Raw genomic sequence first — 27,673 nt, 5'->3', positions numbered from 1 at the left:
TTTTGTCTTGATTGCACCTGGGTTAGGTGATGGAAAACCAGATACTGGTTCTTTTTGCTACATATTCATGGTGTCCTGGAAGGGTGCTTAAGTAAAGTGTGAGGTCTAGGACAAGCGATGTCAACCACTTTCACTTGAAAGAATGAGAAGACCAAAAAAAGATTGTGCAGGAACTATGGAAGATGGTTGTGAAGGTAAACAAAGCTTTTCTTCTCGTCTCTTGGCTTAGTCAGGTTCACGTTCTGCGTTACTTTTTGCAGGTTGATGATTCGCTGTATTGCCTGCATTCAGGGAGCCATCCCTGTATCGCTTCCGTTGTGGGTACATGTAGTAGTGGACAGCCGGGCTAGCATGTGTGACAGTGTTACAGAACGTGCAATGCTGGGTGCGTCCATTCTGCCGCAACCGAGCACGGCTGCCCAGTCTGCTACCACAGCGGCCGACGGCATGTTCATTCGCTCCACAACACCTTGTCCTTACCTGCACCCCCTCTCTCAACATTCTCCTTATCACAGTCGAACCACTGATTACAGCATCAAAACCCACCCAACTCCACAATGAATGCTTCACTTTAGAAAGCAGTTTTTTGGGAGTTGAGCAGAGTTACAGTTCTGGAAGCCTGGCCTCACTTCTCATCAGCCTAGAAAGCCACATACTTGAGGGCCCAACTGTAAACACTGCACGTTACCTGGCGCATGTGATTAATCTGTACATCCTGTCTCTCCTCTCATTCTTCCATCACTCTCCCCTCGTGTAGGGAAGCAAACAGGACAAAGTTTAGTTACCCTCCCTAGCTTTTGTTCTCTCTCTCGCTTCAGCATTGAATCACTAATATTGCCACCTGTAGGTAGTGGGTCGAGGGCAAGAGTGGGTCGAGCCCAAGAGAAGAAAGAAGACCGCGCGCTCCTTCTCTGCTCGAGCCAGACCCGACGGTCGCGTCTTCCTAGAGCCAGCTGCTCTACGTTTATTAAACCTTCAGGGCTACTTCTCGAGGCTCGTGACAAACTGGTGGAGGTGCTGGGTAAGCGTCTTCACGGATGTTGCAGACCCCTCCAAGGATCCGCGCTACGAATCCAGTGCCTGTCGACACTCCCGTGCATCGGGCCTAGCCGCAGGATCAGGGGACTGTCTCCAGAAGTCGTCAACGCTACAGTTCCCACCACATCAACCGGTATGACCAGCGCTTCTCTTCAAACCGCCCCAACCGGTACGGGAAGCACGATGTCGAACCGTTACACACTTGAGAGCCCACGGATCCCGAAGACGTTTCATGGCACAGTGTTCGAAGACGTCGAAGACTGGATGGTCGAATACGAGCGCGTGGCCTCCGTGAACGAATGGAACGACACGGAGAAACTCCGACACGTCTACTTCTACCTGGAGGATGGCGCGCGTACGTGGTTTCAGAACCGCGAGGGGCAACTGACGTCGTGGCGCGAGTTTTGTCGTCAGCTTTTGGAGACATACACCAGTCCTGATCGCCACGAACGAGCGGAACGTGCGATTCAGGCCCGCGTCCAGTTGCCAAACGAAACTGTGACCACTTACGTCGAAGACATGACGCGCCTCTTCCGACGGGCCGATCCAAGAATGACGGAGGAGAAGTTACGTCATCTGATGCGCGGGGTCAAGGAGCAACTCTTCGCTGGCCTCGTACGGAGCCCTCCGCAGACGGTCGCGGAGTTCTTGTCCGAGGCCGTGACTATGGAAAAGATGCTTCTGCATCGCTCGAACATGTATGAGCGGCAAGCGAACAGCATGTCTGCTGCTGACATTTTCACGGCCATAGGAAGCAACGGTGACTGTCTGCGAGAACTCATCCGCTCTGTCGTGCGTGAAGAGTTGCAAAAGGCCGCCGTAACACCGCACCCTACGGTAAGCTCCATAGCGAGCATTATCAAGGACGAAGTGCACCAGGCGCTCCGTGGACACCTTCGCCTCCTGCTAACGCTGCGGCAGTACCTGTTGAATATCCGCGTGCGACCTACGCGGAAGCCCTGAAGCGCCCTTCTCCCTCTCCGCCGCGGTTCGTTCGTGCTCCTCCTACGGTGTCAATTCAGTCGGCGCAGCCGATGTCGTACTACGACGCTGGGTATACACCGCCGCCGGTTGTTCATGCCGCTCCATTTGCCCACCATTCGGAGCAAGCGGTTCGCTACGTCGACGACAGACGCCCGCCCCCTCGGAAGTCGGATGTTTGGCGCACACCCGATCATCGGCCTCTGTGCTTCCACTGCGGTGAAGCTGACCACCTGTACCGCCAGTGCCCATACCGGCGCCTTGGGATTCGCGGCTTTTCCGCATACTCGCCGCCACCCCGATACGGCCAGCGACCCCGGGACATTGAGGACTACCTCTCTCAGCAGCGCTTGCCACCGCCTGCCAGGCGGCAGTCGCGATCGCCGTCTCCCAGACGATTTTCACCTCCGCCCCAGCGCTATTCTCCCGAGCGGTCGACCAGTCCCCGCCGGGAAAACTAACTGAGGCGATCTTTGGGGGCGAGGTCGCTGACGGTCGAAGCGCTGAAGACCTCCGACGGACGCAGTTACGGAAACATACCGATCCGCCATCACCTGCAGCTGAACGAGACGACCGGCTTTCGCTCGATATACCAGTGACCATTGACGGTTATGCCGTGAGTGCTTTAGTGGACACCGGCGCAGACTACACCATACTAAGCAGGAAAATAGCAACGCAGCTGAAGAAAGTGATCACGCCCTGGCATAACTCGCAGATTCGGACGGCTGGCGGCCACGTCGTTACTCCGCTGGGCGCCTGCACGACTAGAGTTGAGATTCAAGGATCTACATTCGTTGCGAGCTGCCTTGTCTTACGCGAATGCTCCCGCGACGTTATTCTTGGGGTTGACTTCCTGCAGGAGTACGGCGCGATTATCGATCTGCAAGAGCGTCGTATCACTTTCTCTGCCGCACGAGCAATCGACGTGCAAGACGGCCAACGGCGCGACGACGTACTTCGTGTTTCGGCAGACAGTGTCACGCTTCCTCCACGAGCCAGTGTCCTCGTCGACGTTACATGCTGTGGCTTACGCGATGGCGAAGCGGTGGCCGAAAGTAACTTGGAACACCTACTGAAGCAAGGTGTTTGTGTGCCTCGAAGTGTTATACAGATTCGTGCTGGTCATTCGCAATTGCTTGTTACCAACTTTAGCTACGAGCACCGACACCTGTTCCGCGGCACTTCGTTAGCGTTTGCTGACGCAGTAGCAAACGTTAACAACTGCTTCACGTCAGAAGTAGTGGAGACAGCAGACACGTCTCTGGGCCATCTCGACATCAATTCTGAACTGTCCACCGATAGCCAGACAGCACTGCGCAAGCTCTTGCTTGAATTCAGGACCTGCTTCGCACATTCTTCCAAGGTACGCCAGACTTCGATCACTAAACACAGGATCATCACGTACGAAGACGCACGCCCGATACACCAGCAGCCTTACCGCGTGTCGGCAAAAGAACGCGAAGCCATACGTACGCAAGTCCGCGAGATGCTTGACGATGGCGTCATCGAACCTTCTAACAGCCCGTGGTCGTCTCCGGTCGTTCTTGTCAAAAAGAAAGACGGAACGCTACGCTTCTGTGTCGACTACCGCAAGCTCAACAACGTGACTAAAAAGGACGTGTACCCGCTGCCGCGTATCGACGACTCGTTAGATAGACTACGGCGTGCCCACTATTTTTCTTCTCTCGATTTAAAAAGCGGGTACTGGCAAATCGAGGTAGACGAACGCGACCGCGAGAAAACAGCCTTTGTGACTCCAGATGGGCTCTATGAATTTCGAGTGCTTCCTTTTGGCTTGTGTTCAGCCCCGGCTACTTTCCAGCGAATGATGGACACTGTCCTTACTGGACTGAAGTGGCAGACCTGTCTTGTGTACCTGGATGATGTGGTCATCTTCTCTGAAACGTTCGAGCAGCATCTTCACCGCCTACGGAGTGTGCTAGAAGCCATCCGATCGGCAGACCTCACACTTAAGCCCGAAAAGTGTCACTTTGGTTACGAAGAGCTCAAGTTCCTCGGGCATGTAGTAAGCGCCAAAGGGGTCCGACCCGATCCCGACAAGCTTGCCGCTGTGGCCGCGTTTCCAGCTCCTGCCGATAAGAAGGCCGTCCGGCGCTTCCTGGGTTTGTGCGCCTACTATCGCCGGTTTATTAAAGGCTTTTCGAAGATAGCGGAACCCCTGACACGCCTTACGAGGGACGATACGCCATTTGTGTGGCATAATGAGCAACAGGCGGCTTTTGCTGAATTACGACAGCGCCTGCAGTCAGCACCCGTTCTTGCACATTTTGACGATGATGCTGATACTGAGGTGCATACCGACGCCAGCAGCATTGGCCTTGGCGCAGTGCTCGTCCAGCTTCAAGATGGAGTGGAAAGAGTTATAGCGTATGCCAGCCGCTCCCTGTCCCGTGCCGAGGCGAATTATTCGACTACGGAGAAAGAGTGCCTCGCGGTCGTGTGGGCGATCATCAAGTTTCGCCCCTATCTCTATGGTCGTCCCTTCAAAGTAGTGACGGACCACCATGCCCTCTGTTGGTTGGCAAGCATGCGCGACCCTTCAGGACGACTGGCACGGTGGAGCTTGCGGCTACAGGAATTTGACATCACCATCGTTTATAAGTCTGGCCGTAAGCATGAAGACGCTGACACGCTGTCCCGCGCACCCATTGATCCTGCCAGTCAGGAAACAGAGGATGATGACGGCTTCCTGGGCGCCATTAGTTCGTCGGACTTGAGCAGACGGCAGCGTGACGACGCTGAGATTAGACCGATCATCGATCATTTAGAGGGCCGCGACACAACCATACCACGCCATCTGTCCCGCTCGCTGACGTCCTTCTGTCTGCGAGACAACGTGCTTTATAAGAAGAATGCTCGTTCGACCAGCCGTGCTTACCTCCTGGTGGTTCCAAGGGACATGCGCGACGACATCCTCTTCGCTTGCCATGACGAACCGACATCTGGTCATTTAGGCTTTTCACGAACACTCGCTAGAGTAAGCGAAATGTACTATTGGCCCGGGCTTTCAGCAAGCGTCAAACAGTACGTTAAAGGCTGCCGTGAATGCCAGCGCCGCAAGACACCATCCGTTAAACCGGCTGGCTTACTTCAGCCAATTGAAGCACCTCACACGCCTTTCGACCAAGTCGGCATGGACATTCTCGGACCGTTTCCTCTCTCGGCCGACGGTAACAAATGGGTGATCGTCGCGACTGATTATTTAACACGCTATGCTGAGACGCAGGCGATCCCAAGAGCCACGGCCTCAGAGGTAGCACAGTTCTTCATGCGCCACATCGTCTTGCGTCACGGTGCTCCCTCCACTGTAATAACCGACAGAGGGACAGCTTTCACAGCGCAGCTTATGGACGAAGTTTTTGAATTGAGCAACACCAGGCATCGCAAGACGACCGCGTACCATCCGCAGACCAACGGACTTACCGAGCGACTGAATAAGACTGTCACAGACATGCTCGCAATGTACATCGACGTTCAACACAAAACATGGGATCGGATCTTGCCTTACGTGACCTTCGCGTATAACACCGCCGTGCAAGAGACGACGCGCTTCACGCCCTTTCGCCTTCTCTACGGTCGCGAAGTCCAGACGATGCTGGACGCTATGCTGCCGTGTCAAGACGCTGACCAATTGACAACTGACGCCGAGGAATTTGCAGAGCGTGCTGAGGAAGCTCGGCAGCTCGCGCGGCTGCATATCGGCCAGCAGCAGCAGGCAGACGCACGACGCTACAACATCCGCCACAGGGACGTGTCCTACAACCCCGGAGACCAAGTTTGGGTGTGGACCCCCGTTCGCCGTCGTGGCCTCTGTGAAAAGCTTCTGAGCCGGTATTTCGGTCCGTATAAAGTGCTCCGCCGCGTCAGTGACGTAAACTACGAAGTTGTTCCGGACACAACATCGCAGACACGGAGTAGGACACAAAGACAACCGACCTCAGACATAGTTCATGTTGTGCGCATGAAGCCGTACATTGCGCGTCCGTAATTTTTTTTGTTTTCATTTTTTTTCTCTCATTCCCTTCTTTGTTTCTACTTTTCATTTATCTTTGGGAGCTTGCTTCTTCGTTCATTGACTGTGCCGGCGTGACGGCTACATTTTTTTTTGTGTACTTTCGCTTTGCCTGCCTTCCTCTTCTTTGTCTTCTACGCCTATTTTTTTTTAGCATCGAGGCGATGCTTTTGTTCGGAAGGGGGGATATTGCCACCTGTAGGTAGTGGGTCGAGGGCAAGAGTGGGTCGAGCCCAAGAGAAGAAAGAAGACCGCGCTCCTTCTCTGCTCGAGCCAGCCCCGACGGTCGCGTCTTCCAAGAGCCAGCTGCTCTACGTTTATTAAACCTTCAGGGCTACTTCTCGAGGCTCGTGACAATATGCTTCAATGATGAGCCTGCTCATCTCGTTTTGTTTTTTTCCTAGAATCACCGTATCTTCAAAGAGTCACCTTTGGTGGGTATTGCATCAGCAAACTGTCCATTTCATTATCAGGAATGTGCATGGCATGATTTTTTATTGCTAACTTCCCATTCTGTTGCGAGAGGTGCTATCAGGTTGCTCGGAGCACGTGTTCTCTTGTAGGCAAGAGAAGGGTATATATGCATGCTGTGATAAACTTGTTGTTGAAAGTTAGCACCACATGTGTTGTCTTTGTTTTTCTTCTGGTGTCCTGTTTCTGATACGTTACGCCTTTTGCCTTCATTAAGTGCAGGCAAATAAACTGAAGCACAAGCTACTGTGTGTTTTCGGTTATCAGTATTGTTTGATTCATGCCTTTTAAACACCTCCCAAAACTCACTTTATCTTCTCTTATAATCATGTCCCTCAACATTTGCATTTTATGGCACACCCCATAATGCACCAATTTTGGAAATGGTATACTATAGACATCAGGCTGTGGCAAATCATTGTGGTGCCTTCCAGACCTTCTAGGTGTTATGGATACAATGCTGAAATGAGGCTTATAGATCGTCACTCTGTAGTGTCACATAAATGTGACAGGCTTGATCATTTTAGTGCCTACTGCTATCAAAAAGTTCTTTCAATTGAATGGTAAGTGCCACTTCACTTTGCTTGTTGCACTGCTGTGCATGAAAGGCACAGGAAACCAAGATTGATGGGTCTTCCAATAATACTAAGTGAGCTCTCTTTGTACACATCATTATGTCAAGGATTTTGAGAAATATAAACGAAATGGAAGTTTGAAATGAGAAGCTCAGCCCATTCTGTCCATGCATCAGATTGTTGTGTGCTCACAGTGCATTAGCTTACAGATGTGAAAAATGTTACTCTTACTTACACCCTGTCACCCCAAAAATTGTAACTTTTTTCCCGACTGCTTATAACACTGAAATGAAACCTTCACATATAGTATATGATGCTGCAGATTATATGACGAGGATTTAGCTTTAAGCTCACATTCGTCCATTCAATGCTGCTTTTCCTTTTGCTTGCTGCAGAGTGGACTGCGTCATTGTGCAAATTTCTGCGGGAGCTACTACACAAGCTGGTGGAACATAGCCATCCGACAGGCCCACCACCACCTCCACCAGGAGGGGGCGGTACCACACCAGGTGGTCCTGGTGGTGGAGGCGGGGCAAGTCCTGGTCCTCCTGCAGCTACACCTGCTGCTCCCAGCATTCCGCCTGACACCACCATTGCCAAGCAGTGGCATTACTGCACCAACCTGGCCTCGCACCTCTATGAGGTGAGTATACCTGCCTCATCTGTTCATTGTCATGTGGGGTAGAAACGAGATGATGACTAAGAAGTTGTAGCGCCCACCGACGCCGCAACGCGGGGCGCTCTGGTCGGCGCTCTCAGCCGGTGCCTCAGCGCCGGCTGTCGAAGAAAAAAAATAAAGAAGCGCAGCGCGTGCTCGAGGCGCAAGCTCGGCACGCGCAGTGTCGTTCGAAAAGCCAGCCACGCTGGTCGTTGCAGCCCCGTCGCTCGGCTCGCCGCCTTCGCCCTTCTGAGTAGGGACGACGGCACGGCTCGTACAGCCGCCGTCACGTCCCTCCTACATTGGTGACCCGGGAGAACGCGCGTTCCACCGAGCGACACGCTGCCATGGCTCACTGGCCGGAGCCGCAGTTCGACCCACCACTGCCGCCGTTCTCGTCCAGCTACGTCGGCGCATGGTTCGCTCAGTTCGAGGCGGCTCTGGAGCTTAACCACATCTGGATCCAGGAGTTCAAGCACGCGGTACTCCTCGACGTCCTGCCGCTTGCTCTCCAGCTCCACCTCGGCGTTCCATCGCCTGGCCCGCGACCGTACGACGAACTGCGGCAGCGCGTGCTCGACTTCTTCGGCGCTGCCTACCACCCACTTCCAGTGGCTGACCGCACGGTGCGCGAATCGCTGCCTGCGTTCCCACCGCCAGCGCTACCCGCATCTCTCCCTGTGCCCGGAAGCCACCACCAGGCAAGCCTTCCTCCCTCGACTTGCCCCGATACCATCTCGGCGACAACCCGATGCGCTACCGCACAGTCCCCGGCCTCCGGCTCTCTCCAGGGGTCTCTTACGTGTGAGTACGCGCATAATGGCGTCACCAAGGGTATCGACACGACCGCGATACCGGCCACGCCATCGCCTTGCTCGCCTCCAACGATGATACGCGACAGTGGTGCCATCACTGACCCTACGCCGGCTCCTGTGCCTCACGCCATCGGGTCTGGCGCCAACGACGTCGCTCCTGCTATTCGGTCCCCGACCAACGCTTCACCCGAGTTGTCTACGCTGCCGGCTGAGCGAGCCTCCGGGTCAACGCAAGAGCCCTGCCCCGTGCCGTCTCCGCTGCCTCCGACCTTGGCAACTGTCGATACACCGCGGCACCTACAAGCCATCGAGAGCGACGCAGCAGCTGTAACCTTCGGCCCTGCCCTGCGCTGCCCGTCCTCTCATTCGACCGACTTGCCATTGGGCCCTTCTGGCCTCCACGCTGCCAAGTCAGACGTTGGGGGCTGTGCACAACCGTCGCGCGACGAGGATAGGGCAGCTAGACTGACACCATCATTCCGCGACGCGAGCCGCGATGCAGTCTCGCGTCCACCGTCTCATCCTGTCCTTCGCGTCGTGCCCACGTTGGATATCTCCAGGCAACATGACTCGGCTGCTTCTGCTCCGGCTGTCCCAGATTTTCGACTACCCGCACCGGTGCCATCATCGAGCGTCGTCCGACGACGCCTTCCTGGCTGTCACGAGCGTAAATCCCGTCCAAGGCCGTTGACCGTGGCAAGACCGAGACTCCGGCCCGCGCGTCCCAGACCCTCTTCTCTTGACTCGGGTGGTGTCGCGCGCAGATGTTTGCAGCTTGCGACCTCTACGATTGGTAGGGCAAACCCTGACAAGCGCGTGCTTAAGCCACATCCACCAGAGCTGACGCATCTGCGAGCGCGTGACGACCGTGCTAGCGGCTTGTCGTGCCCACTACTGACTGCGCATGGTTCCCGTTCGTTCCGCCAGGTCTGCGTGAACTGCTGCAGAGGCGTCTGCCTTCACCCTCTCCGTGCCGGCCTTCTGTGTACCGTGCGTCCGCAACGCCACTCGCAGCCTCGTCCACCGGAAGGACTTGCCAGTTCCATTCGCCTCCAACGGACTCGCTACTTGGACTGCCCACGGACCTTTCTTGCACTTGGAAAAACTTGTTTATTCGCCGTTCCGTCTGGGCGGGGGGCCCTGTAGCGCCCACCGACGCCGCAACGCGGGGCGCTCTGGTCGGCGCTCTCAGCCGGTGCCTCAGCGCCGGCTGTCGAAGAAAAAAATAAAGAAGCGCAGCGCGTGCTCGAGGCGCAAGCTCGGCACGCGCAGTGTCGTTCGAAAAGCCAGCCACGCTGGTCGTTGCAGCCCCGTCGCTCGGCTCGCCGCCTTCGCCCTTCTGAGTAGGGACGACGGCACGGCTCGTACAGCCGCCGTCACGTCCCTCCTACAAAGTAAATGCATAAAAATAAACACTTTATTGGGTGAACTTGTGCCCGTAAAGAAAAGAACCAACTTGGTGGCAATGATCGTGACAAACGCAGTAGCTGTTGCTGAATCAGAACTGCAGCAGCTCTTGCTCTTCAATATTTCCCACGACACGCTGCAAAGGGAAAAGAGTACCCGCAGCTATACTGCGTCCTCTCGCGATGACCAGTGGGCTCACCAGAGCTAGAGTAATCTCTGCTTGGGCCTCCAATAAGAGCGGCTCAGAGTAGTATGACCATGTGTGAGCACTAGGCACCGCTTAGCATTTGGAAAAGGAGCAACACGATATACGCGTTTGCCGTAGGTGCAAGGCACTGCAGACGAGCTCAAGTCCTAGTGATGCCCAAACAAAGGGGTTGGCGAACGAAAAGAAAAACATGTATGTACCTTGACGCTGTCTTGGAGAAGAAGACTTCCTTGTGCTCATTCTGCCGATCGCACCGGTTGCACTGCCACGGTAGGCAGTACCACCACCGCATAGTTGTCCGTGGAAAAAGCCACCCCTTCACGGGTGGAAAGGGAGAGGCATAGGGACAACAGAATAGGCGAATGCCCACACAAAGTTGCCGGGGCACACCTCAGTGCCCACAACTTGTACATTGTGAGGTAATATATGTTATCTTTTTTTTCTCTTTTGCACAAAATCTGCATGGAAATGGTAATTTTCCACAAAGCATACAAATGGTAAGGTCCTTGTGACCCTCTTTGCAGGATAGATGAGGAGGGAGAAATAGGGGAGGAAGTAGGTAAAACAGGATAAATGTCTTTTTTTTTTTTCATACCTTCTAAATTTGCGATGGTGCTGAGATGCCTTCCAAATCGATGTATGAACTATCTTGATACTTCATACTAAACCCTTGAGTATCACCGCAGCACATTTATGGCGGTGGAAACAGGTCTCAAATGGTCAAGGCATATATGGGGGCTTGTCTTTCTGTAACAAATCACCGCCTAGTGTCGCTCTGGAGATGCTGCAATCTTACTTAACTTCTTAAAATATTTCTTATTGTGTTGCCTCCCCTCGACTTGCCACCATTTTGCTGTATGGTGGCTGCTAATGCAGTTGTTTGGAAGTATATTGCTTTGCCTAGTTTACTGCTGCATACTCACACCTGCCCTTGCACATTTTGTAATCGGCATTCTCATGGTTGTTGTTTCAAGTTATGGAGCATCAAGAAAACTGAATTCTGTCTCATTTCTTATCACTCAAAGCATTACCGTGAGATGTTCACCAGCATGGCTCTCCCGTAGGTGTGCGATAAACACTTTGTTTACAGGTGCAAACCGTGGATACTGCCGCACGTGTGTCTATTTTTGCAACATGTGAAAACTGGTATAATCTCATCTAGCAATAAAACAATTGACTACGGCAAGTTTCTCACTCGTTTCACATTTCAGACAGGTGCATACCACCGAGTTTCTTTGAGGGCGCTCACATAGCATGCCTCACTCCCGCTATCGTGGCACATCCCCGGGGCCATGTTCTCTAACAATGTACTTTATTTTCCATTTGTATAATCATTGCTTCAGACATGGATCTGAGGCCACTTTGCTGGGATCGCACCCTCAGTGCAACACATGATTAAAATGGAAAACATAACATTACAAATTACGGGCCCTAGTTCTTTCAAGCCTATTCAAAACAGATGTTTTGTGAATTTTATTACATTTGTAAAAATTGCATTATGGTAGTTTATCCATTTAACAGTAAACCACGTATAACACTGCACATTATAAAGAAAAATTTGTTGGTTTGATGTCAACTAAAAAAAATTATATATTTTTAGTTAATCACTCTGAAGAGTCATTTTTCACTTGGCGAGGATCATAGAATGTGTGCCACTTAATTCGATTTTGACACTAGCCGTGGCTTTGTGGTGTGCTGTTGCAATTTTCCTGGGCATTGTGAATTTCTGATTCACAGCGAAATGATTTTGAATTGATGAGTGTTTGGTGCTATATAATAATGCTTATGTGTGTTAGGACTGGCCATTGAGTCGAAATTACCTGACTCTCTAAATTATCAAATGTCAACTGTGGGGTCTTACACGGCTCTTGGGACAAAGGAACGACAACACAGTAGTGCGAACAATCAGAATGGCATTTAGTGCACTTTTCATATAATCCTGCTAGCCGAATTACTACGCCGATGGGTGCGCGACAAATCGAAGAAGTCCGACTCACTGCGACCGGATAGCGAGCGAATATGTTGTCCCACATGCTAGACACCAACGCCTATAATCGTTCATGTGTACGGTCACGAGAATGGTCGCGTGTCCGAATGATCCGTGTTCAACCATTCCGGTGTTCTGCTCCTAGCCTCGCGAGACGGTCTCGAGAAGCGTGGATCGGCGCATGTGCAGAACGTCTGTATCGCTCACCGACCCCATGTCCAAGAGGAAGCGCCTTCTTCCTTTTGCCCCCAAGTGACCCTGCCATTAGGTGGCGTTAGCAGCACAACACTAGCGCCATCTGTCGCAATACGCCGCTGCCGTAAAGCCACGTGGCAAAGCCGGATTACGGGAGATGGGAGCCATGCGGGGAAAACAACATCAAGGTGTGCGTGAGAGTCACGCATCCCCACACAACTCAACAAGGTTAACTTTACTTGCACAATATATCTGGGAGGTGCAATCTATGCAAAATTTTGATTCGCTTTAGGTTTCTTCTGTGCAAGATTCAACACAGGTGCAAGCTTCAGCTCATGAGCGTAGGTTTCAGATTGGTGAAGCTTAAGTTGATGCCACAGTGTTAAAGCACTGTATGCTAAAGCTCTCAAAAGGCTTTCCTAGTGAATGAAAGAAGCAACCAGAAATGGTCAAAGTTCTCTTGGATGAGCTCACACTGGTCTCAATTACACTACCAACACTAGTGTGAGTTGTCCCGACAGCACATTGCGAGCAGTTCTAAGTGCTCTTGTCTTGCCCATAAAAAAAAATAAAAAGTGCCAATAGAAGAGGATCCAGGGCAACAAACTTGAGGTTTCAAATTGCAAACCCATTGACTTCAGAGTAGACCTTCTTCAATATGAAGAGGCCCTGCAGTGCACCTTAATCAATCTTTTATGTGATAGATGCACTTACTTTCATGAAACGAAGCATACCAGCTGTGTGCACTACGCAGTCCTGGAACTTTAGTGTTGACAAAGGGAGGCGCCGAGTGCAGTCAGCATTACTGGGGAATCACATGAACACTCTCAGTGGCATGCACCCTTGAGTGTAGTCAGTGCATTCCTGAAAGGTATCAACTTAAAATATGGCCCAGTCTCCACTTCTGTAATGCGCAGCCGAAGGGACCATCACTTAAATTACTGCTCTGATATGAGCAAATTGACTCTTGTTTTGCATGTGGTATTCTTCTCTTAAAATACTTCTTTTTTTTTGCAGGAAGGGCTTCTGGATCATCAGGACTTTCTCAACTGGGTTCTGGAGCTGGTTGAGAAGACCAAGAGTCCAGATGACCCCATCTTGAAGCTTGTCATGCCACTCACATTGCAGGTCAGTTGCAGCTCTGCAACTTCTCCACAATGCTCAAAGTATAATTTTTGATACGCCTATTTAAGCACTCGAAACTTCAGCCAAACACATAGTAGAGACTTTGAAGTTCTGAAGCGAAGTTTCAGTTTGGATAGCTCTGGAAACTAATCACTAAATAAAAACAGTTTAACTTCTATAATTTAGGGGTTCTCAGGCTTGTTCATTCCAGGGAACCCTGCTAAGCTTCTTGAAGTGCCAAGGACCCCCCCCCTCTCTTTTTTCCCTAATAGAGAGGCTAGGCGACATGTTTGGGGACAATGGTAGTGTTGGGAAGGCTACTTTGATGGCGACGTGCAACCCACGTGGTCCACACTGTCTGCTATAGGTAGTTATGAGCTAAAAGAAGACAGCAGTGCAACCAAGGCATATACCGAGCAGGAATTACAGTTCTGTGTGCTTAATCGCATGTGGACGCTTATAACATTTCATCACAAGAGGTCTTAGAATTAGTGCCGACTCTACTTTGAGTACTGTAAAATCTCGTTAATTTGGATTTCACCGGACCGAAAACAAATGTGCGAATTAATCAAATGTCGAGTTATCAAGGATATCAAGAAAATAAACAAATGCTTACTACGTCAACACGCTTTTATTTACTCAATGAATCAGCAGATCCTGTTTCTATTTTGCACAGGAGCAGTGCGGAAGCTGCAATTCTTGTCATCTCCTGACTGATTAGCGCTTGCAGCGGCGAAGCCAAGGTCGATCCACATAGGTTGCGATGCTTCGGGCGAAAAGCGGTTCAGAACGAATTGTAACCGACATCAGCAAGGGTGGTTATGGGAGCAGCGATTGAAGCGCGACTATGTTTGGAGGGAATAAACACTGGGAAAGAAAAAAGCATTTTTTAATTAAAGCGAGACGCAGTTAAATTCATTCAATGAAAATAACATTCCTAATCAATTTTGTGTACGTATGGTGAGAAAAGAAGAGACAACTCTATTTTACTTGATCATTATTAATAAATACCTTTTTTTCAGCGCCCACCGTAAGAGCGCCCATTGATAGCGGCGGGCGTTGACGCCGCTATCACTTGCAATGCAATGCAGCTCTTGGAGAGCGTGGAAACGCGCGCTCGTAAAGTTGACCTGTTACAATATGCCCCCTTCACATGTTGTGTTGTTTTGCTTGTCGACGTTTGTCTGAATTTGGTGACGCGGGTAGTTTCATTGTTTCTTAACCTGTGCAGTCAAAAGTAGTGAGTTGCGACCGTCAGATACTTGTTTACTTTAGTTGTTTTCGTGTGACAGCGCTGGCCGACTGGCTTGGCGTCCGACTAGAGTGTACTAGAATACGGTCGAGTGGGACGAGCGGCTGGGACAGCGCATGCTTTGCAGTGAGGCGCCCGATGTGGAAAAATACTGTGGTGGCACTGTGATCGAAGTGGATTGGGCCGCATCAAGGTTGCGCCATTGGAAACTGCTGGCGATACAGCTCGGCGGGGTCATTCGTACTACTTCGCATGCTGATATTTGCTTTCAGAACGCTCTAATGGTGTTCATAATTGCATATGACACGTATTTATGCCTTAAGAATAAATTCCTTGCTTTCTCTTCTTTATTTTATTTTTTAATGCCGCTCGGTGATGGTCGTGCATTGTGGCCACAGTGTCGGCTTTCATTCTACTATGCTATTGTACGGTTCCCTTTGGAAAACAAATATTTTTCTCGTTCTTCAATCAAGCAGCTTGTATCTCTCGTGTGTATTGTTGCGCATATAGTTTTCCATCAGTAGGTCTTGTGAAACGCAGACGGAGAAACATATGTAACCTTCCTGCTTGCCACTTCAAACAAGTGTATAGCATATCTGCCCCATCCGGCGCCTTGTACTGAGATTTATGGGAAGCATTGTTATAGATTAAAAAAAAAAAAGAGTAAACTGCAGCGCAACATTCCATTCAAGTTTCTGCCTTACTTGCGTAACAGAATGCGGAGTAATTGGTACGGGGTCATTTATTGCGGTCGCACCTCGAGCGCCGAAAACAGTTTTAGTTAGTCATTCTATATGCTACTCTTTGGCCATAAGCTGTATGTGGAAACATTGTTTTTTCCAGTCAGTACTTCAAAAAAAGAAAAAAAAGAAGGAAAGAAAGAAAGCTGGCCTGGTAGCCTAATTAGTGTCTATATAGCGGATACGGCGTTGGGCTGCTAAACTCCATGGAGCTCGCGGGTTCAATTCAGGTCGCAGAATTCGGCGGGAGCGAAAGGGAAAAACACTCGTGTACTTCTATTTAGAAGCGCGTTAAAGAAGCCCAGGTGGTGCAAACTAAACCTCATAATCATATCGTGGTATTGCCACGTAAACCCAAGAATTTATTTAAATTAAAGAAATGAGAGAAAAGCATGTGGCTGCGTTCTTCGGCTTTTTTCTAGGGGTGTAAACAAAATAAATTATTCTCGAGTCTGATTTCCGAGAAAAACATGTTAGGCCTATCCTATATTTCATACATAAATGTAATGGCGTTCCCAAATGTATGACAGCTCAACTCAGCAGCTTTTATATTATTAACGGTGCACTTTCAGTTATCGGTGCACTAATGAAACAATTAAAAGAACGGCATACCTCACATACACGTAGAGATATGTGCAGATTTGTTGCGTTCTTTGAAGATAAGTGTGGTACCACATGGGGCACCCAGTTTTAATGGGTTGCAAACATGGTGAGACTGTCAAAAATCTTTGTCTGAATCAAGTTAGCAGATTTACTGGTTGCCCCCAAACGGGGGCGTTCATATTGAATGACAGCTAGGAACTTGTTAAGCAGGACTTATTAACAGCCGTGCGTTAATGCTCTCAGGAACTGGGCCTCTGCGCAACAGCCATGACTCCCCGGCTGCACAATGATTCGAAATAACAGCCCTCACTTGCAGCGGTCACTCACCTTTGAGGCTTCAATGGTGCTGTTATGCGTTACACTCGAACGGAAACGACTGTTCGGCGTCATACAGTATATCAATAACACTTGCGTAAATGTATATATATATATAAGATGCTTTAGGCTGCTATGAGTATTATTTCTGCGAATAAGAGTTTTATGTGCAGTATTCACTAATAAGTGTGTTAGTTACTGCTAACATGTGCGCTTATTCCGGTCGGGTGTTCTCACTTTTTCAATTAGTGCATTTAGTATATTTGTTATTTTTCCCATACACATATATCGTGAATATATATGTCTATGTACCCTTTGATTTAATTGCCTAGAAATACATTTGCCATTCTTCGCGCCACACAGTTAATAAACCTGGTTTATTTCACTCTAATATTGTTTTCTTCGATCATTGTCCCTGATCAATATCCACCTACAAGAATCGAGCGTAAAATGACACGATATCAATAATAAAATGTTCTTACGTAGCTTCATGTTGCGGAGATACCAGTTACCTTTAGAAAACAGTGGTAGTTCACTTGGCTAAAAAAACTACATTTGGTACCGGCCGTCAAGAGTCATGGGTGCACCAAAGCAACTAAAACGTAAAAAAATATTGCACAGGCATTCTGCGAGAAAAACTGGGCGTCTGCCAGTGTCTTCGTAGCGAATGCGCGCTCGCTATCAGACAACGTGCTTGACAACGACAGCAAAATTGAAGATGTCGCATTGTACAATTTATGCCTCAAATATATATGTTTGGCAAAATGGTGTAAACATAAATTTGCAGTTGAAATAAAGTAGTATTTCAAGAGCGTACTATGCGCAATCGGCCTCGGCGCCTGTAGCGAAAGTACCTTGAATATGCCGCGGAGCGCATCTCCGCCCCAGTCCAGTTCGCTCGCAGCGCCCTCGCACAATTTTTCCACATGCGGCGACTCAGCGGAAGAGCGCCGTTTGGCCCACTCGACCATTGTCTAGTACACTCTAGCGTCCGACAAAAGGATGAGCACTCTGCGCCCAAAGCGTTTGTCGGCCTCCAAAGAAAGTATGTTCTGTGCAGGCATGTGATTTCGACACCCGTACGGCTGACCTTTTCCTGCATCGCTTTCCGCGCTGAAAGTTTGGGACTCCTATCAAGTCGAATGGTGGGGCATTTGAATATACAGCTGTAATGGCAGGCCTCCGAAAACAAATTTCGCGCCTTTAAGAACAAAATGACGTCACTTCTGTTTTTAACGGATATGACGTCACATTATTTTTTCTTCCGCCGGAAGTGTTCCCTTCTCTCACAGATGGCGCTATGCCCCATTAACCGCCAATGAACCGCCATGTTTTGAACGTATGGGCTTATATGGAAGCTTCACTACCAGGTATATTTACCTTGGCGAATGCCGCCCGACTTCCCAGCGCAGCCGCGGTGAGCTTCTTCATCTGAGACGCGCTTTTCAGTACTGCGCGCACACCCTGATTATTTTTTCGCAAGTGAGCTAGTCACCAACAAATCATCCGTCCGTCGCAATGTAGCCGGTGTTCTTCTTCGACAGCTTTGCACCGGGTCGAAATGAAACTACTGCTTGCCACCACCGCTGCGGACGAAACCACGGTTATTATCGATGCGATCATAAAAGATGCCCTTGCGTTCCTGAAGGCAGGCGGCCGACGCACGCACCAAGTTGAAATGAAACTACTGTTTGCCGCAACTGCTGTGGATGAAACTGTGGTGGCTATTGACGCGATCATGGATGGCAACTGCGCCCTTATGAAGGCACTCGGCCAGCCGCCAACGCGGTGTTACACCCAGTGATAAACGTGAGAATAAAGGGTTTAAGGGCATAATTAGGCACAAAGCGTTCCGGCATATCACGTACGATTTCCACTGACGACCATGACGATGCGGACTGCACCGCTTAGTTTCGGTTGAACACTAGTGCCATTGTTGCTCTCTTGCGTTGGGCATTTGTTTCTTTTAATCCTCCGACGCAACGTCAGCGCACACGCTATTGGCGCCTACCCTGTCTACAAACCATAGAAATGTGCATGGTGGTAAGTTACGGCCTCCAAGATTCAAGTGCAAGAGCTTAGGTGCTATGCCTGTTTTCGCAGGCTGGGTGGCTACAAGCTGCTAGCGAATTCATTGTGCAGTTCGCGAATTTCTGTTACGCACTGTGATGTGCTTATTGACACTCGAGCATGGGTAATGGGGGTTCTTTGGATCGAGCGCACCTCGTTATCGCTTTCTTAGCCACTTGCCGAGCGCGGAACCAGGGAAAGTTTAGCAGTGCCTCGTGGAACCCCGAGGAGAGGCCTGTGGAACCCACTTTGAGAACCCATGATCTATATAACAAACTTCAATATGACAAAATTCTTGATATATCGAAGTACAGTCGAATCTCGTTAATTCAAACATGCTTAATTCGAACTTCCGGTTTATTCGAACTGACGCTGTAGTCCCGTCAAAGTTATGTTCATTCCAATGGGTGAAAACGCCCGGTAATTCGAACGCACAAGCATTTGCAGCGGTTAATTCGAACATGCCGTGCTCTGAGAACGCTCTCAGCAGCGCGCCAAATCACGCGGCAGCGCCTCCGACCAGCATTGCTCCGACCCTATCATAGAGCAAAACCTTAGGAGAGACCCCTCAATGCTGTGCGCGAAGAAGCAAAAAAAAAAAAAAATAGATCATGGCAGAAATTTCACCCTCTCTCAAATGGCAAGATCGCCGTTTCTGCGTCGCGCCGGGACTCGCCTGTATGTGCCGACGTCTCGGCATGTCTCGGCCATGCGACAAAAATGGCAGTGAACCCTTCTCCTTTATGCTTCCTCTATTTTCTCGTCACGTGTTGACACTGCTGCTGCGGCGCAGAGGGAAGCAGCAGCAGAGGCCAACGAAACTGCCCATGCCGGCCAACACTCACTTCCCGATAACGGCAGGAAACGAAACTTCAGGGAGCGGGCTAAGCTGGCGCCGGCGTGGCGGGCGCGCGCAGCGACAGTAGAAGGTGAGGGAGCTACGAGGTAGTTGAGAGGGGAGCCACGGAAGCCACTGCCACCTCAGCGGCGGAGTTGCCGAGGCGAAATCCGCTTCCCTGCCGCCCTCCTCCCTCACCTTCGACGGTCTCCACGCACGCCCATCGCTGCCGCTCTCGCCAGCCCGGTGCCAGCTTAGCCCGTTCTCTGAAGTTTTGTTTCCTGCCATTATCGGCAAGCAAGCGTTGGCCGGCGTCGGCAATTCGGTGGTCCTCGCTCGCTGTGTGTTTGCGCGCTGCAATATTTCACGACTCGCACCGTTCGTACATTGTGCTATGGTGCACGAATATTTCAAGAATAAGTCCTTCTTTTAATTCGAATGTTTAGTTTGAACAAATTTTCGGGCCCCTTCGAGTTCGAATTGTCGAGATTCGACTGTATTTAGCTTTTCATTACTTTTTGTAACTATAGAACACCTTGTATTTAAACTTGTATAAACAAGTGCGTTCATACACGATTTCAATATAACAAAATTTCACTGCCGCTGCAAAGGAATACCAAGACAATAAATAGAAACTTCCGCGAACAAAGATGGTCAAATGGTTGAATTTTAAATGACTGCTTGCCCACCCACCTCTCCAGCGACCAAGAGTGACCACCGAAGCTGAGCAGTGCAATGTTCCGTACAAAGTCCAAGTGTGATAATATCCTATCGCACGTTGGCGTGCTGTATGCTTCTGGTGCGAGTGAGAGTGTGCAAGGCTGAGCTGGGAAGGATACTGCTTTGATGTGCGCTCTCTTCCTGTACGAGCAAGGGGAAGGGGGAAAAGCGGGATGAACTCGCTGTAACGCGATCAAGTGTGTGCGAGGGGGTGGGGAGCAGGTTTGCGCGCCTGTTTTTTTCTAGCGCGGCCGTGTCTGCGCATGGCTGTCAAGGCGGCTGAGTGTATACGCAGCTCGTGCACGCCGTTTCAGAGGTAATCGGCCGTGTGTGCAAAGAGTGGGCGTGCCGACATAACGTGGCATCATGTGCGCTGTCTTTCTGCGTGTTGCGTAATCTCTAGTTCCGAAGACAATATCTTTCATCACCAAGTCTAAATTCAACATTATACATTCTTTTTTCTCATTTAAGTTTTATTTTTCTGATAGCTGATAAGTCGGAAAATTTTGCGGCCCCTACTGCATAAGAGAAATTCATTGGCAACTGTACTCAATTGCATAAAATGTTGAATTTCAATATAACGAAGCAAATTGCCAATTTTACTGACTTCATTAAATAGTAGGGGTGTGCGAATAGTGATATTTTAAACCAAATCAAATACAAATCGAATAGTTCCAGAACTGAATCGAATCGATTATCGAATACTTTTATAACAGTTTTCGGATAATGAACAGCCATTATCACAATTAATATAAAAAATGTTCACATACCAGTATTTTAAAAATTAGCAAGCTTCTGTCATTTTATAGTACGTTATGAAGCGTTGTTTATTAAAAGCACAAATGGAGCATTAGAAGAAACAAGTAGTTTCTTCGCATGTACAGGACTCTTCAGAGAGTGAGAGTGATCGCTGTACAGCCTGTAAAGTATGGCTGCCTAAGTAATGTAGCCTGCTCCACTATGTAAGTTCTCATGTTTTATGTCTATACTATGCTCGCGGGGGTGAAAACTTACCATACTTTTGTTCCAATTTTATGCTTATTTGGGCGCAGTTGATGTCTCGAAATATTCGAAAGTTATTCGAAAAATATTCACATTTACGAATAGTGACTATTTGATTTGAAGACCGAATCAAATAGGACGCTATTCGATTTCTTATTAGAAAATTTCGAATGTTCGCACACCCTTATTATATGGTGGTTTAGCTGTAAAACTAATTCAATTATAGCTCAGCGTTCCAGTGTTGCTTTCATACTAGTGTACTATCCATGGCCAAAAATAAAGGCAAACAAGTTCTTTTAATTTCTTTTTGGTGTGTAATGGTGTTGAGGCTTTGTGAGGTCAAGGTACGCTAATCTAGATTAACATAAGCTAGATTGGTAGATGACATTTTATAGAATCCAAAATAGGTCAGTCTTGTTGGTAAGCCAAAAAAAGGATGAAGGAATTTACATTGGCACTGTAATGCTTTTTGATCACGGTAAGAAGACGCTTGTGATCTATAGACACTGCTACCGTGGACATGTGAGCCGAATATATGCCCACACTATTGCATAGAAAATTGCTTGCTCTCTCTTCAGCAACTTTCGAGGCCTTCACTATCATGTCCCACGTGTGAACTCATAGAAAACAGCCCATAGGTCCCAGCCATTGGGCAATTTGTTCATGAACATGAGTTATCCCTGAAGCTTCTGCACCCATGCACACCCCTACAATTTTCTAGCAAACAGGGAATTGGTGCTCTCTAAAAAAAAGTTTACTTCCTTTGGGGTGTATCTTGTACCCAAACAATAATCGTCATATGTAAGGTTTGGCGCTAGCCCCCATTGTTTTTTCACTTTTCGTGTGGCGTTATACTGATAAAATGCGTGTACCTCATGTGACCTGTCCCATTTACTGTATTGGACCAATGGGATGCAGCAGCGATGTAACGATAGAACTGGCCCATGGTGAGGCTGATGCCTGACATCAGGTATAGAGAGGGATGTCAGAAGCATACATATTGTGTCAACAGTCGAGCTTTGTCTTTGATTAGTAAGTGTAAGTATTTGGGCATTTTCATAACATCAGCCTTGAAGTGGAATGATCATATTTCCCATATCGGAAAAAAAAAAAGCAGTGCGGAAGTTGGGGAACTTGAGAAGAAACACTGCAAAATTTTGACGCACGAAATCAAATTATTGGCTAACAAAACTTTCGTACTTAGAATATTATAGAATATGCATCAGTGATTTGGGACCCCTACACCAAATTTAATATTAAAAAGATAGAAATGAGGCAGAGAAAGGCCATAAGATTAATCTACAGCTCATATAGTACGTATCACCTACTGCACTCCTGGAGGATGCCCAACTCGAAACTTTCTGATAACGTCGAGAACTGGGGAGGCTAAAATATTTATACTTGCTCTATCCTGACCAACTAGGCATACCAAAAAGTAATTATATAGAATCGCTTGCTCGATGTCACACTAGATCAAGTTACCCAAAAAAGCTCAACAAATATTTTTGCAAAACAGGGCTATTCGAAAATTCGTTTTCCCTTACACTATCTGCTAGTGGAATCAACTGCCTGCAAGCACAGTTGAGTGCGCAGCAGTACAATCATTAATGTCTGTGATAAAACAAAAGAGAAACTCAATATCGTTTCCTTGCCATCATTTGCACAAGCAGGTCATTTTCACTTGCTCATTTTCACTTGCTCATTTTCACTTGCTCTAAGTTTGTGCAAGAACTGTTGAGCCAGTGGCTAAAACTAGCGGATGCTAATTCCTTGACTATGCTGAATAAGCTCAGCACGGCACCAGTACTATAGGGAGGCTGCAGTTGCATTGCTCTGCTTCAACGGGGCACATGCTTTCATTCCTAATTGAGCAATTCATTTTATACCTCATTGAGCATATAGAGAATACCACAATTGCTTTCAAAAGCCACGCTAGTTAAACACACACGCCCCACATAAAAGTGTTCATTGAGACCTAAATTTTTGACATAAAAGCTACTTACTACCTAAGATGGGAGGTCCAAATTCACTTATCTTGAGTAATTGGTGCTTATAATTGAGTTCGGTGTTCTTGCTAATATTGCTCGCACCTCTGCAATGGACATCTGCATGCTGTTATTTTTTTTGTTACATGTATTCTGTGAAACCTTGAGGTTATTTTGACTAAGAGTGTACTGTGTGCTTCGCATTTTAAGCATACTGAAGTGCCTGTACAAAGCAAGTCTCATGAATTTTAGCTAAATTTCTTCCTACGTTCTCAGACAATATTGTTGTTGCTTTTTTTCTCTTTCCTGTTAACAGTATGTGGGTGAGTTTTCTCGTTCTGAGCTGCTGTCACGGCGGCTGGCTTATCACTGTTCCAAGAAGCTAAGTCAGCTGGTTGCTGACTACACCGTCAGCTCTCCGAGGAGCCAGAGTCCAGTCACACTAACTGCCACTTCAACAACAAATGGCGGGTAAGTAAATTAAAGTTAATTTGGCTATGTCATGACATATACTGCACTCAATGTTTATGTAGGTGCACCTTTGTTTCCTCTCAAGTTTAGCCCCTTATCGTATGGTGTATCTGTTTCCGCACAGATTACAAACTTCAAATGCTACAGTACAATCTCCCTTTACTTCTGAACGAATACCAAGAAACGAAATATATGTTGTGGGGTCTCATACGTGCTCTTGGGACAAAGGAGCGACAACACAGTAGTGCAAACAATCAAAAATGCATTTATTGCACCTTTCATACACTAATACACACTAGCCGAATTACAACCAATAGAACATTCACATGGGCGCGTGACAAATCAAGGAAGTCCGACTCACCGCGAGCCGATAGCGAGCGAATATGTTCGCCCCATGCTATGACACCAACGCCTAGTCGTTCACCCCCTGCCGTCAGGTGGCGTTAGCAGCGCAACACCAGCGCCATCTCTCGTAATACGCTGCAACTCCGCCGCCGTAAAAGTACGCGGCGAAGCCGGATTACGGGAGCCATGCGGGGAAAACAACATCAGGGGACACGTGAGGGTCACGCATCCCCACATCCCCCCAACCTTGAATCACTACACATACTCCGGCGAAACATGTCACATGGTCTATCAACGCGCGCCTCGCGAGCAAAAGTTAGTACATGTGACAGTGGCCGCGCCGAGGAAATGTCCACACGTTATCCACAACGTGCGAGCCGACATTGTCTCTGGGGTTCACTGCTGGCGTCCGTTGGTCACAGCACCTTGTCTGCAGATTCGATGGCACGACTCCAGTCCAGGACTCCGGAAACGGCGACGCGTAAGTCGGCACGAGTGAGCGTCGCTCGCGCCGACGCACCCTGCCGGCGAGAGCCGCTGTAGCCGTTGGTGACTGCCGGCTCTTTTCCCAGTCGCCGAGCGTTGTAAGCCGGGCATTGGCACGGCCGCCGAACCATTGCCAGGGGTGGCTCGTTCGTAGGCCGCGTCCCCTGATGTTGTTTTCCACGCATGGTTCCTGTAATCCGGCTTCGCCGCGTAGCTTTACGGCGGCGGAGTTGCAGCGTATTACGAGAGATGGAGCTAGTGTTGCGCTGGTAACGCCACCTGACGACAGGGTGTTAGGCGGGCGTAAAAGGGAGAACGCGGCTCCTCTCTTTGGCTTGGGATCGGCGACCAACACGCACGGACGTCTCGAGTGTACGCCGGCCCGCTTCGCGGGACCGTCTCACGAGGCTAAGAGCTGGACACCGATATGGATGAACACGGATCGTTCGAACGTGCCACCGTTCGCGTGACCGTACACGTGAACAACTAGGCGGTGGTGTCATAGCCTGGGGCAAACATATTCGCTCGCTATCCGGTCGCGGTGAGTCGGACTTCCTTGATTTGTCGCGCGCCCATGTGAATGTTCTATTATTAGTAATTCGGCTAGCGTGTATTTGTGTATGAAAGGTACAATAAATGCCCTTTTGATTGTCTGCACTACTGTGTTGTTCCTTTGTCCCAAGAGCACATGTGAGACCCCATAATGTCAAAAGCTTAGTTGCGAGCATTTTTTGTAAAAGTGTTGTAATAAATGTTTTTTTGTAACAGTTTATTTTTTAATGAAATCCTCATATTTTTATCTGTTTTCTTGTGTGTTGATGACACACTCTTTTTATTTTGATCCTATACTATTTTTATTTGTTGGCTTTATTTATCAACATATATGCTTACATGTCCACTTCATGTATTGTTGCTAAGTATCTTGTTTTTGCCGTTTTGCTGTATCTGCCTTGTAACGGCTTCCTGGGCCTCTGTCAAGCTGTCTATACAGCTTTTAGCCCAGGTAGCTATCCAGTACTATCTGGTGAATAAACTGAATGAATGAATGAATATGATACACATTCAACAACTTCTTCTTGTATAATAGAATCAAAAAGGAGGGAGATCCTACGTATTTCCCCAGAATGTATGTCCTGTAGAAGAATCAACATTTGGGCGAGTTAGTACTGGTTGAACATATTGAATGGACAGCGTAAAAATGACTAGGACAAATATCAGGAAAGACACTAGTGTTGTTCATCATACCGTTTTGGTGAAGCAGCACACTGACCAGGACAAAATGGAGAGACACAAGAAAACCCGACACTCGCTGCTCACCAACTCACCCAACTTTCAACATTACTGAACTAGCATTGTCCTTTCCTGCTTTTTGTCCTAGTCTTTTTTGCGCTGCGCATTCAAGAAAAATATGTCCTTTCTAGCAATGAAATACACGAATGTAGCACTGTAAATAAATGTAGAGTTCAATTTTATTAAAATAATGTATGGTAGCAGCTTGTGAACTAGCGGGCAAAATGTTCAAAAAAAGGATCTGCATATTCAGTTGAATTGTATTCCCTTATTGTTGTATTAAGAAAGATTGATTGATTGATAAAAATCAACAGGATTTTTGCAATTTATACAAATGAAATCGGTGCAGTGGTATTACCAGGGTGTTTACTGTTTATTAGCCTACTGTGAAGTTTTGATCGAGAAAGACACTTGGGGTGATTGTGTGAGGTAAGCATTAATTGGCTGTATCATATATAATGTACTACAGCATGTAGTTACGGGTTGTTTAAGGAGGAATGCAGAGACTTGTTTTCTCATGAAAGAACAAATTTGGTCGCAATGTTTAACATCTCTACAATCTGAACTGTTTCTCAGCACCATTATTTTGGATAAATAGGTCAGAAAAGGAAAATGCCAGCACTGTATACAATAAAGATAGCGTGGGGCTGCCGTGTTCCAAGAGCTAATGACAACACCAGTGACAACTAACTGTTGGAGGTAGAAGAAGGTTTTCTTTCGGCTTGCAACAAGATCCTAAAGACTATGCAAAGCAAAAATTGACATAAAACCAAGATCTATAAATAATCAGGCCTAGATGATGAAGCTATCAATTGGTTATTCAACTATGGTCTCATCAAACTTAAGAAAACTTATACTACTAGCTGGAGCTGCGAAAAATGCACCATAATTTGCAATGTCATAATAAGCAATGTTTCAAGTTGTTCAGTAGTTCCGATAGTTTTTGCAGCTTTTCTGCAATTCAGATGTGTTTCTGCATGGTTATAAAATTATATCCATAACTGTATATGCGACAACATTGGCTCATAAAATTTAACCATGTGTTTCTTTATAAAATTGTGGTTTGTTTTGGCATATTTGGCTTAAAGAAAAGCTTGTCTAATTTTTTCTCCAGATAACTTATGCAGTAAAAATTTTTTACTTGTGTGTGGCAGCATCACCACGGAGGTGATGCTGGTGCAGTATGGCAGCAAGATTTCTTAAATTATTAATAAAGTGCAATTTTTAGTACTGTAACTCTTGTGCTCATACAATATATGTCATTCTCATTTTGGCTGTTTCATGGTGAAGGTCTGCTACACTAGGTTTTGGGTAAAAAGCGTAAAGAAATCTGCATTCCATTGACAAGCCATTGGGGATGCAGATAACAATTATGATCTAGTCTATACTAAAGAGTTAAATGTTTCCTACCCAGGAACACTGTGTCTCCAGTGCCAAATCCTCCCTCCATCAGTCCTCTGGCGGCAAGTTTCGCAGAATGCCTCAGCTGTTCTCATCATCGTTCCATTGTTCTTCAATTATCAGTTGTTCTACAGGTTAGCACTGATTTTTTCTGTTTTCACTGATAGGACAAGTTGGATTTCATGCTGGTAATGTTTCAGCAGCTGATTATAAATTTTTAATCATGCTTTCTTTTACAATTTCTATTCAGTACATCACACTGAAGTGCCCCACTGCTCTTGTGTGGAACAGCATCGGTGAAGGCAAAGCGAATCCCATTCTGAACGGCAGTCCCTTAGACCTGCTTCCATGCCCACCATCGTGTCTGCCCATGCCACCAAGGTCTTTCAATGCTCAGGTACCTACAGTCTGGTACAGTCTTGTGATCTGATGTATTTTAGACCATGTGTATTAGATTGGGATCCTATGTTTTTTAAAAATTTTTAGCCAAATGCCTCTGACAGAGGGAAGTAAAATTAGGCTACCAGCAGGCCTGTGACACACATTGAGTATGCTCGTGCAAACTCACTTGCGCTGTTGCTGTTGCATTTGGCTCCACAGGTAATAAGTTGGAGTAGTGCATTGTAGGTGTGCTTTTAGCATAGTGCGTAGTTATCGCACTG

The 27,673-nt window shown here is 48.0% G+C and overlaps 1 protein-coding gene across 1 annotated transcript; it reads left to right on the top strand.

Annotated features, from left to right (window-relative positions):
* The first annotated feature begins 175 nt into the window (after window positions 1–175).
* Window positions 176–27,441, top strand: LOC119440835 (mediator of RNA polymerase II transcription subunit 12-like protein). The gene is made up of 6 exons (XM_037705705.2): window positions 176–194; window positions 7,494–7,741; window positions 13,386–13,496; window positions 23,335–23,489; window positions 27,025–27,145; window positions 27,262–27,441. Exons 1-6 carry the CDS (start codon window positions 176–178, stop codon window positions 27,439–27,441), a joined length of 834 nt encoding a protein of 277 aa, XP_037561633.2.
* The last annotated feature ends 232 nt before the right edge of the window (window positions 27,442–27,673 follow it).

This window comes from Dermacentor silvarum, chromosome 2 (genome assembly GCF_013339745.2).
Source record: "Dermacentor silvarum isolate Dsil-2018 chromosome 2, BIME_Dsil_1.4, whole genome shotgun sequence".
Lineage (NCBI taxonomy): Eukaryota > Metazoa > Arthropoda > Arachnida > Ixodida > Ixodidae > Dermacentor > Dermacentor silvarum.
Note: the sequence above shows the minus strand (reverse complement) of the source record. Positions and strands in the feature narration are given on the sequence as shown.